Raw genomic sequence first — 12,840 nt, 5'->3', positions numbered from 1 at the left:
TTTGTAATAGTTATATACAGGAAAGTCAACATTTCTCTGGTTCAGGTGTGTTATGTTTGTAATAGTTATATACAGGAAAGTCAACATCCCTCTGGTTCAGGTGTGTTTATGTTTGTGATAGTTATATACAGGAAAGTCAACATCCCTCTGGTTCAGGTGTGTTATGTTTGTGATAGTTTATATTACAGGAAAGTCAACATCCCTCTGGTTCAGGTGTGTTATGTTTGTGATAGTTATATACAGGAAAGTCAACATTCCTCTGGTTCAGGTGTGTTTATGTTTGTGATAGTTATATACAGGAAAGTCAACATCCCTCTGGTTCAGGTGTGTTATGTTTGTGATAGTTATTACAGGAAAGTCAACATTTCTGGTTCAGGTGTGTTATGTTTGTAATAGTTATATACAGGAAAGTCAACATTCTCTGGTTCAGGTGTGTTTTGTTTGTGATAGTTATATACAGGAAAGTCAACATCCCTCTGGTTCAGGTGTGTTATGTTTGTGATATTATATACAGGAAAGTCAACATTTCCCTCTGGTTCAGGTGTGTTATGTTTGTGATAGTTATATAGAGGAAAGTCAACATTCCTCTGGTTCAGGTGTGTTTTGTTTGTGATAGTTATATACAGGAAAGTCAACATCCCTCTGGTTACAGGTGTGTTATGTTTGTAATAGTTATATATACAGGAAAGTCAACATTTCATCTGGTTCCAGGTGTGTTTCCGTTGTAGTATAGTTATATACAGGAAGTCAACATCCCTCTGGTTCAGGTGTGTTATTTTTGTAATATGTTAAATATATAGTTTTTATAGGTACTATACAATAGTTATATACAGGACTCAAATTCCTCTGGTTCCAGGTGTGTTATGTTTGTAATAGTTATATACAGGAAAGTCAACATCCCCTCTGGTCCAGGTGTGTTATGTTTGTGATAGTTATATACAGGAAAGTCAACATCCCTCTGGTTCAGGTGTGTTATGTTTGTGATAGTTATATACAGGAAAGTCAACATCCCTCTGGTCCAGGTGTGTTATGTTTGTGATAGTTATATACAGGAAAGTCAACATCCCTCTGGTCCAGGTGTGTTATGTTTTAATAGTTATATACAGGAAAGTCAACATTCCCTCTGGTTCAGGTGTGTTATGTTTGTGATAGTTATATATACAGGAAGTCAACATTCCTCTGGTCCAGGTGTGTTATGTTTGTAATAGTTTTATACAGGGAAGTCAACATCCCTCTGGTTCAGGTGTGTTTATGTTTATGATAGTTATATACAGGAAAGTCAACATTTCTCTGGTCCAGGTGTGTTATGTTTGTGATAGTTATATACAAGAAAGTCAACAGCCTCTGGTCAAGGTGTGTTATGTTTGTAATAGGTATATATACCGGAAAGTCAACATTCCTCTGGTTCAGGTGTGTTTTATGCTTGTGAATAGTTATATATACAAGGAAAGTCAACATTCCTCTGGTCCAGGTGTTTATGTTTGTAATAGTTATATACAGGAAAGTCAACATCCCTCTGGTCCAGGTGTTTTTATGTTTGTGATAGTTATATACAGGAAAGTCAAACATTCCTCTGGTTCAGGTGTGTTATGTTTGTGAATAGTTATATACAGGAAAGTCAACATTCCTCTGGTTAAGGTGTGTTATGTTTGTGATAGTATATATACAGGAAAGTCAACATCCCTCTGGTTCAGGTGTGTTATGTTTGTGATAGTTATATATACAAGAAAGTCAACATTCCTCTGGTCAGGTGTGTATGTTTGTGATAGTTATATACAGGAAAGTCAACATCCCTCTGGTCCAGGTGTGTTTATGTTTGTGATAGTTATATACAGGAAAAGTCAACATTCCTCTGGTTCAGGTGTGTTATGTTTGTGATAGTTTATATACAGGAAAGTCAACATTTCCTCTGGTCAGGTGTGTTATGTTTGTGATAGTTATATACAGGAAAGTCAACATCGCTCTGGTTCAGGTGTGTTATGTTTGTGATAGTTATATACAGGAAAGTCAACATTCCTCTGGTTCAGGTGTGTTATGTTTGTGATAGTTATATACAGGAAAGTCAACATCTCTCTGGTTCAGGTGTGTTTATGTATGTTTGTGATAACATTATATATACAGGAAAGTCAAATTCCTCTGGTCCAGGTGTATTATATTTGTGATAGTATATACAGGGAAAGTCAACATCCCTCTGGTCAGGTGTTTTATGTTTGTGATAGTTGTATACAGGAAAGTCAACATCCCTCTGGTCCAGCTGTGTTATGTTTGTAATAGTTATACACAGGAAAGTCAACATTCCTCTGGTCCAGGTGTGTAATGTTTGTGATAGTTATATACTGGAAAGTCAACATCCCTCTGGTCCAGGTGTGTATATGTTTGTAATAGTTATATACAGGAAAGTCAACATCCCTCTGGTTCAGGTGTGTTTATGTTTGTGAATAGTTATATACAGGAAAGTCAACATCCCTCTGGTCCAGGTGTGTTATGTTTTATGATAGTTATTTACAGGAAAGTCAACATCCCTCTGGTCCAGGTGTGTTATGTTTTATGATAGTTATATACAGGAAAGTCAATATCCCTCTGGTTCAGGTGTGTTAAGTTTGTAATAGTCATATACTCAAAAACTCAACATCCCTCTGGTCCAGGTGTGTTATGTTTATGATTGTTTAGATACAGGAAAGTCAACATTCCTCTGGTTCAGGTGTGTTATATTTGTAATACATAGTTATGTACAGGAAAGTCCAACATCCCTCTGGTCCAGGTGTGTTTTGTTTGTGATAGTTATATACAGGAAAGTCAACAGCCCTCTGGTCCAGGTGTGTTTTGTTTGTGATAGGTCTATATACAATGAAAGTCAACATCCCTCTGGTCCAGGTGTTTTATGTTTAGTAATAGTTATATACCAGAAAGTCAACAGCCTTCTGGTCAGGTTTGTTATATTTGTAATAGGTATAGATTTAGGTGGGTTATTTTTGTAATATGTATATATACAAGAAAGAAAACATTCCTCTGGTTCAGGTGTGTTATGTTTGTGATTTATATATACAGGAAAGTCAACATCCCTCTGGTCCAGGTGTGTTATGTTTGTGATAGTTATATACAGAAAAGTCAACATCCCTCTGGTCCAGGTGTGTTATGTTTATGATAGTTATATAGAGGTAAGTCAACATTCCTCTGGTTCAGGTGTGTTTTGTTTGTGATAGTTATATACAGGAAAGTCAACATCCCTCTGGTCCAGGTTGTAATGTTTGTGATAGTTATATACAGGAAAGTCAATATTCATCTGGTTCAGGTGTGTTATGTTTGTAATAGTTATAAACAGGAAAGTCAACAATCCCTCTGGTCCAGGTGTATTATGTTTATGATAGTTATATACAGGAAAGTCAATATACATATGGCCAGGTGTGTGTTTTATGTTTGTATAGTTTATATACAGGAAAGTCAACATCCCTCCTGGTCCAGGTGTGTTATGTTTGTAATAGGTATATAAATACAAGAAAGTCAACATCCCTCTGGTTCAGGTGTGTTATGTTTGTTGGTATTATATACAGGAAAGTCAACATATCTGTCCAGGTATGTTTGTAGATAAGTACAACAAGTCCCACATCCCTCTGGTCCAGGTGTGTTATGTTTATGATAGTTATATATACAGGTAAGTCAACATCCCTCTGGGTTCAGGTGTGTTATGTTTGTGATAGTTATATACAGGGAAAGTCAACATCCCTCTGGTCCAGGTGTGTTATGTTTGATATAGTTATATACAGGAAAGTCAACATTCCTCTTGGCCCAGGTGTGGCTTAGGTGTTTGTGTTATATACATGATAGTATAAATACAGGAAAGTTTCAACATCCCTCTGGTCCAGGTGTGTTATGTTTGTAATAGTATATATACAAGAAAGTCAACATCCCTCTGGTCCCAGGTGTGTTATGTTTGTGATAGTTATATACAGGAAAGTCAACATTCCTCTGGGTCTCAGGTGTGTTATAATTTATGTGATAGGTATATATACAGTAAAGTCAACATCCCTCTGGCCCAGGTCTGTTATGTTTGTGATAGTTATATACAGGAAAGTCAACATCTCTCCATGTTCAGGTGTGTTATGTTTGTGATAGTTATATACAGGAAAAGTCAACATCCCTCTGGTCAGGTGTGTTATGTTTGTAGTAAATAGTTATGTACAGGAAAGTCAACAATTCCTCTGGTTCAGGTGTGTTTTATGTTTTGAATAGTTATATACAGAAAGTCAATCCCACTCCTCTGGTTCAGGTGTTTTTATGGTTGTGATAGTTTTATATACAGGAAAGTCCAACATCCCTCTGGTCCAGGTGTGTTATGTTTGTATGATAGTTATATACAGGTAAAGTCAAACATCCCTCTGGTCCAGGTGTGTTATGTTTGTGATAGTTTTATAACAGGAAAGTCAACATTTCTCTGGTTTCAGGTGTGTTTAATGTTTGTGATAGTTATATACAGGAAAGTCAACATCCCTCTGGTTCCAGGTGTGTTATGTTTGTGATAGTTTATATACAGGAAAGTCAACATTCCCTCTGTGTTCCAGGTGTGTTTATGTTTGTGATAGTATATATACAGGAAAGTCAACATCCCTCTGGTTCAGGTGTGTTATGTTTGTAATAGTTATATACAGGAAAGGTCAACATTCCTCTGGTTCAGGTGTGTTATGTTTGTAATAGTTATATACAGGAAAGTCAACATCCTCTGTCCTGGGTGTGATCAGGTGTAAAGTCAATATTCCTTGTTATGTTTGTAATGATAGTTATATACAGGAAAGTCAACATTCCCTCTGGTTTTCACAGGTGTGTTATGTTTGTGATAGTTTTATATACAGAAAGTCAACACAACCCTCTGGTCAGGTGTGTTAATGTTTTATAATAGTTATATACAGGAAAGTCAACATCCCTCTGGTTCAGGTGTTATTTCGTTTGTAATAGGTTATATACAAGAAAGCCAACATTCCTCTGGTTCAGGTGTTTTTATGATATATACAGGAGAGTCAACTTTTCTCTGGTTCAGGTGCATAATATAATAGTTATATACAGGAAGTCAACATCCCTCACGGTTTCAGGTGTGTTTATGTTTGTAATAGTTATATATACAAGAAAGTCAACATTCCTCTGGTCCAGGTGTGTTATGTTTGTGCATAGTTATATACAGGAAAGTCAACATCTCTCTGGTTCAGGTGTGTTATAATTGTGATAGTTATATATACAAGAAAGTCAACATCTCTCTTGTTCAGGTGTGTTATATTTGTGATAGTTATATACAGGAAAGTCAAAATCTCTCTGGTTCAGGTGTGTTATGTTTGTGATAGTTATATACAGGAAAGTCAACATCTCTCTGGTTCAGGTGTGTTATATTTGTGATAGTTATATACAGGAAAGTCAACATCTCTCTGGTTCAGGTGTGTTATGTTTGTGATAGTTATATACAGGAAAGTCAACATCTCTCTGGTTCAGGTGTGTTATGTTTGTGATAGTTATATACAGGAAAGTCAACATCATTCCTCTGGTTTCAGGTGTGTTATGTTTGTGATAGTTATATACAGGAAAGTCAACATTTCCCTCTGGTTCAGGTGTGTTATATTTTGTGATAGTTTATATACAGGTAAGTTCAACATTCTCTGGTTCAGGTGTGTTATGTTTGTGAGTAGTTATATACAGGAAAGTCAACATTTCCCTGGTTCAGGTGTGTTTATGTTTTGTAATAGTTTATAGTACAGGAAAGTAAACATTTCTCTGGTTCAGGTGTGTTATGTTTGTAATAGTTATATATACAGGAAAGTCAACATTTCCTCTGGTTCAGGTGAGTTTATGTTTGTAATAGTTATATACAGGAAAAGTCAACATTTCCCTCTGGTTTGTAGGTGTGTTATGTAAAAGTTGTAATAGTTTTGTATACAGGTGAAATATACAAACCATTTCTCTGGTTCAGGTTGTTGTGTGTAAATGATCTTTCTCCTGGTATGTTATGTTTGTAATAGTATATGTACAGGAAAGTCAACATTTCTCCCTGGTTGAGGTGTGTTATGTTTGTTAATAGTTATATATACAGGAAAGTCACATCCCTCTGGTTCAGGTGTGTTTATGATTGTAATACTTTATATACAGGAAAGTCAACATTTCCCACGTTGTCCCAAGAAAGTGTGTTATGTTCAGGTGTAATAGTTATAGTATAGGAAAGTCAATATCCCTCTGGTTCAGGTGTGTTATGTTTGTAATAAGTTTATATACAGGAAAGTCCAACATCCCTCTGGTCCAGGTGTGATTTATGTTTAATGATATTGTTATATATACAGGAAAGTCAACATACTCTCTGGTCAGGTGTGTTATGTTTGTAATAATAGTTTTATATACAGGTAAAGTCAACATCCCTCTGGTTCAAGGTGTGTTTATGGAAAGTCAAAAACACTTGGTTTCATGTATAGTTATATACAGGAAAGTCAACATCCCTCTGGTCCAGGTGTGTTATGTTTTAGATCCCTCTGGTCCAGGTGTTATATACATACCGAAAGTCAACATACCCTCTGGTTCAGGTGTGTTATGTTTGTGATAGTTTTTACAGGAAAGTCAACATTTCTCTGGTCCAGGTGTGTAATGTTTGTGATAGTTATATACAGGAAAGTCAACATCCCTCTGGTTCAGGTGTGTTATGTTTATGAATAGTTATATACAGGAAAGTCAACATCCCTCTGGTCCAGGTGTGTTATGTTTGTGATATTATATACAGGGAAACGTCAACATCCCTCTGGTTCAGGTGTGTTTATGTTAGATTGATAGTTAAATACAGGAAAGTCAACATTCCTCTGGTTCAGGTGTGTTATGTTTGTGATAGTTATATACAGGAAAGTCAACATCCCTCTGGTCCAGGTGTGTTATGTTTGTGATAGTTATATACAGGAAAGTCAACATTTCTCTGGTTCAGGTGTGTTATGTTTGTAATAGTTATATACAGGAAAGTCAACATCCTTCTGGGTTCAGGTGTGTTTATGTTTGTGATAGTTATATACAGGAAAGTCAACATTCCTCTGGTTCAGGTGCATTATCGATGTGTTTGTAATAGTTATATATACAGGAAAGTCCAATATTCCTCTGGTTCAGGTGTGTTATGTTTTGTAATATTAATATACAGAAAGTCAACATCCCTCTGGTTCAGGTGTGTTATTTTTTGTGATAGTTATATACAGGAAAGTCAAATTCTCTCTGGTTCAGGTGTGTTATGTTTGTAATAGTTTTATACAACAGAAAGTCAACATCCCTCTGGTCCAGGTGTGTTATGTTTGTAATAGTTATATACAGCAAAGTCAACATCTCTCTGGTTCAGGTGTGTATTATGTTTTGTAATAGTTAATATACAGGAAAGTCAACATCTCTCTGGTTCAGGTGTGAGTATGTAAGTGTTATATACATGTAAATTTCTGGTTCAGTGTGTTATAGTTATATATCTATCCAAGGAAAGTCAACATCTCTCTCAGGTCCAGGTGTGTTATGTTTTGTGAATAGTTATATACAGTTAAAAGTCAACATCCCTCTGGTTCAGGTGTGTTATGTTTTCGTAATAGTTATATACAGGAAAAGTCAACATCTCTCTGGTTCAGGTGTGTTATGTTTGTTGATAGTTATATACAGGAAAGTCAAACATTCCACAGAGTGTGGTTATGTGTGTTATTTTTGTGATAGTTATATACAGGAAAGTCAACATTTCCCTCTGGTTCAGGTGTGTTTATGTTTGTGATAGTTATATACAGGAAAGTCAACATTTCTCTGGATTCAGGTGTGTTATGTTTTTTGTAATAGTTTATATACAGGAAAGTCAACATTTCTCTGGTTCAGGTGTGTTATGTTTGTAATAGTTATATACAGGGAAAGTCAACATTTCTCTGGTTCAGGTGTGTTATGTTTGTTGTAATAGTTATATACAGGAAAGTCAACATCCTCTCTGGTTCAGGTGTGTTTATGTTTGTAATAGTTATATACAGGAAAGTCAACATTCCCTCTGGTTCAGGTGTGTTATGTTTGTGATAGTTATATACAGGAAAAAAGTCAACATCCCTCTGGTTCAGTGTGTGTTATATGTTTTGTACATAGTTATACTATATCAGGAAAGCGTCAACATCCCTCTGGTTCAGGTGTGTTATGTTTTGTAATTAGTTATATATATTCAGGAAAGTCAACATCCTCTCTGGTTCAGGTGTGTTATGTTTGTAATAGTTATATACAGGAAAGTCAACATCCCTCTGGTCCAGGTGTGTTATGTTTGTGATAGTTATATACAGGAAAGTCAACATTCCTCTGGTTCAGGTGTGTTATGTTTGTGATAGTTATAGTTATATACAGGAAAGTCAACATTCCTCTGGTCAGGTTCAGTTGTTGTATGTTTGTAGCAAATCTAGTTATATACAGGAAAGTCCAAACATTCCTCTGATTCAGGTGTGTTATGTTTGTAATAGTTATATACAGGAAAGTCAACATTTCTCTGGTTCAGGTGTGTTATGTTTGTAATAGTTATATACAGGAAAGTCAACATTTCCTCTGGTTCAGGTGTGTTATGTTTGTAATAGTTATATACAGGAAAGTCAACATCCCTCTGGTTCAGGTGTGTTATGTTTGTAATAGTATATATACAGGAAAGTCAACATTTCTCTGGTTCAGGTGTGTTATGTTTGTAATAGTTATATACAGGAAAGTCAACATTTCTCTGGTTCAGGTGTGTTATGTTTGTAATAGTTATATACAGGAAAGTCAACATTCCTCTGGTTCAGGTGTGTTATGTTTGTGATAGTTATGTACAGGTAAGTCAACATTCCTCTGGTTAAGGTGTGTTATGTTTGTAATAGGTATATATACAGGAAAGTCAACATAGCTGGTTCAGGTACAGAAACGTAAACATTTCTCTCTCAGGTGTTATTAATGGTTAATTGTGTGCCTACATGTACATGCCATTTAAGGGTTTATTGGCATGGGCCTACATCTGAGTACACATTAAAATTATATAAAAACCAGAGTGGGGACATTAAGCCTCTTCAGACATACACGAGTAGCTGTAAAGTTGACACTGGCCCATGACTTAGAGCTATATGTTAAACAGTTAAGATCTCGTTTCATAGATGTACACAAGGGAGAGATTGATGTTAGGGGTTTAAACATAATGATATTTCTGTAAATAAGTAAATCACTCTAATCTTCCTACCTAACGTTGATTTTTTTATAAACATCACTCACAAAATATAATAGAATATAGGCTGTATCAATATAAGCTGTATATATGTAGCGGGATCGGACTGGTTGGATCATCGCGTGACCAGGCTTAGCTGCAGTCCGGTTGGCTCTGCTAGTATTTGGAGGGTCACGTGTTCGAATCTCACCGGGTCTGGCCGGGTTACATTTTCTCATATACAGTTACAAAATCGGTGCCCAACAAAAAAAACCTCGGTGGTGGTGTTTCTTCGAAGGGTCTGGTATGTCGTTCTGAAAGACTTTGAGAGGATGGAGGAGTGTTGCTGTATTGGACTGGGTCAATCATTGGTGACCCAGGTATCTCAGTCAGACACTCGGCTTAGGTATTCGGAGGACCTTGAGTTTGTGAATTTTTCCTTTCTCCTGTTTTCATATACAAACAACTCATTTGAACTAAGGGTTATCACGTTCATGACCCGGGAGTGGATGATGTGAACGCTTTAAAATTATTATCATTTGTTAATTAGGTCACCTGAGAGGATTTCTCATGGTGACCTATTAATCGCCTTTTGTCCGTCGTTGTCTGTCCATCATGCGACGATAACCTTTATTAAATTTTCCACTTCTTCTCCAAAACCATTGAAGCAATTTCAATGAAATTTTTTACAAACCTTTTAAGGCATAAGACCAATCAAAATGTGAATTACATAGTCCCTACCCCCAGGGGGGTGTGGGAGGGGCCAAAAGGGGTAAAAATTGACTAAAATTTCAAAAAATCTTCTCTTTACTCACAGATGTGGTTATAGATTCAAATACTCTTCATAGATTGGAAGGTCTTAAGGCCCTCTACAAAAAATTGTGAATTATATGACCCTGGGATCTCAGGTTTCCCCTGGGGAGGGGGTTAAGTTTACTATAGTTTATATAGGGGAAAACATATTTTTGAGCATTATTCGGTCATTTGTAATAGGAAATGAGTCAAATTTTGTCAGATTTTATCAGCATGAGAATGACCATTGAACGTATTATCAAAACTTTCCATGATTGACCCCAGGGGCCTCGGGGTCAAATCAAATAGGCTAAAACTTCAAAATCTCCTTCTGCATTTTTTGCTCAAAATTCTGGAAACTTGGTTAGAATTATCAGCCTAGGATAGCACTTTAAACATCATATGCCTATTGATCCTGGCTGACTCCCTGGGAGCTTAGTGGGCGGGCCAAAAGGGGGTCAAATAGGCTAAAATTCCAAAATCTGTAAAATTCTGGAATTGGTAGAATCAAATACTCTTTGTAGATGGAGGTCTTACGGTGTTTTATAAAATTGTGAATTATAACACTTGGGTCTCACCCCCCTGGGAAGGTGTCAAGTTTTCTTTAGTTTATATAGGAAGAACACATTTATGAACATTTTTTGCTCAATTTTCATAGGAAATGAGTCAAACTTGATTAGAGTTAATTATTAGCCTGAGATATAGAAGTTTAATATCCATATCAGTCCTCGCTGACACCCTGGGGGACCAGAGGGGCGGGACAAAACAGGGTCAAAATGACTAAAATTTTCAACAATTTATAGAGTTCACAGGTTTGATGTAAGCAAATACTCTTCATAGATTAAAAAGTCAAATTTGTAAAATCACTGACCGACATCAAGGGCCAGTAAATGGTGTTTATATGTCTTTGTTTCATTCTATATCTGTACTCAGGTCAACTTTAAGGCCCATGGACCTGTTTTGTATGTTTCAATTCAATGTCAATGATTGTAAAATGATTACTATGAAAATTCTAATGTAGAACAAGATTCTGCCATTATTTCCAAAATATTACAGATTGTAACAATTATCCATAATATTACAGATAGTAACATCAACCCAGTTAACAATTATCCATAATATTACAGATAGTAACATCAACCCAGTTGGAGCTGAGAGGGTCACTCAGCTGATGGAGTCTTTGATCTCTTCTGCCGTCCCTGGTCAGACTGAAAGTTGTACTCCAAGCGAGAACACAGGAGCTATAGCCATCCCGGAGATCTCTTCTGGAGCAGTGGCCAATCCCACAACTGTCAATCAGTGTACGGAATCATTTTTCTGCGTAGATTATATTAATATTAAATTCTCAAATTCGTTGTGGATTGATGTCAATTTGGGTTTTAGCACACCATCATCAGATCAAATTGCCTTTCGTCTGTGGTCAGTCCGTCCATTAACAATTCTTGTCTGTCCGTCGGTCCGTTCGTTAATAACTCTTGTTCTCATTCCCATAAAATACTGAAGGATCATTCTCGAAACTGTAGGTTTCCCAAGGGCCTTAGTTATGCATATTGCATTTTGGGACTAATCGGTCGACAAGATGGCTGCCACGCTGAAAGAATATGTCTGAAAAAGAATTTCATATGTAGGTGTCCTAAGTGCCGTTATTATGCATATTCCATTTTGGGAAGGCTAACTTCTTGGATTTCTATAGTTGAAGGTCAATTGTTACCGATATTTCTCAGAACCTAGCTTTGCATAATGCATTTTGGGACCTATTGATCATAAGATGACCGACAGGCCGCCATCTTTGATATTGATAGTTGAGGTTTGAAAAGCAGAGAGGAGATCCCTCTTTCAATTGTCACATTGGGGAACGGGATTAGGGTAACTACAATTACCCACAATTAACATGGCGTTGATGCAAAAATCAGGAAATCGTACTGCCTGTTCACAGAATATACAGGTATTTTAAGTTTCTATAGAATAACCACCGTAGATTGTGTCTTGTAACACTATATTAGCAAAATTTTAAGTGTAAGTCCTATCACAGTATGCTTTCCTTGTATATTTACCCCATCGCCATGTTGGATCTGGGTAACTGCAGTCACCCTAATCCAGTTTCTTCCTGTGCATTGTCAGCCATAGATCATTATTTTGTGAGCGCCAATATTCCTCTGGTTTCTTGTTCATATTTAATCATATCTAAATAGAAATTACAAAAAAAAAAAAAAAAATTCTGAGTCATGAACGAAATAAATATTTGCATATCCTTTAAAATTCTTTATTGAATCAATTAATATATCAACAATTAGTCATGGGATCCAGCATGTTTTATGACATGTTACATAATTTGACCACAATCAAAATAATCTAAATACGTAAAGTCTTAACAGCATAGACTCAGTTTGTTATCTATTGAAATCAGTATAACAGCAACATTTGATATCCCAGTGTATATCAATCTAATTATGATTTATTACATGTTTCAGTCACCATCAACTACAATGATCTCAGGGAATATAAAGATGAAATTAACATTAAGACTATGAAAGTAGGACATGCTGAAAATCTTTCCATTGGGGAACAAACAGTTTTACCACCAGGTTTGTATGAAAATTATGTAGCATTGAATTGTTTATCATTGGATGGTTTACTATTTAAATTGCTTTTGGTCTGTGGTCTGTGCTAGTGGCTCCGTCCGTCTGTAATCAATTCGTGTCACCCCTTTTTCTCAGAAAGTACTTAGGGACCAGCTTCAAATTTTATATGTACACTTAGCTTCCTTTGATCCCTAATTACAAGACATATTGTAGTGAGGCATTGATAGGCAACAAGATGATCGACAGTCAGCCATCTGGGAATTTAATACCCGTACTTGAAACTTGTTATCGCTGCTT

The 12,840-nt window shown here is 36.2% G+C and overlaps 1 protein-coding gene across 6 annotated transcripts in view; it reads left to right on the top strand.

The window, feature by feature from the left end:
- The window catches only part of LOC138306390 (uncharacterized), a 256,651-nt gene that overhangs the window by 243,248 nt on the left and 563 nt on the right, over positions 1-12,840 (top strand). For all 6 annotated transcript variants that reach the window (XM_069246838.1, XM_069246837.1, XM_069246835.1 and 3 more), the window contains 2 exons: positions 11,089-11,262; positions 12,433-12,546. In XM_069246838.1, the coding sequence (XP_069102939.1) occupies positions 11,089-11,262; positions 12,433-12,546 (288 nt within the window). The remainder of the gene's footprint in view (positions 1-11,088; positions 11,263-12,432; positions 12,547-12,840) is intronic.

The sequence above is a fragment of the Argopecten irradians genome, chromosome 13 (assembly GCF_041381155.1).
Source record: "Argopecten irradians isolate NY chromosome 13, Ai_NY, whole genome shotgun sequence".
Taxonomy (NCBI): Eukaryota; Metazoa; Mollusca; class Bivalvia; order Pectinida; family Pectinidae; genus Argopecten; species Argopecten irradians.
Note: the sequence above shows the minus strand (reverse complement) of the source record. Positions and strands in the feature narration are given on the sequence as shown.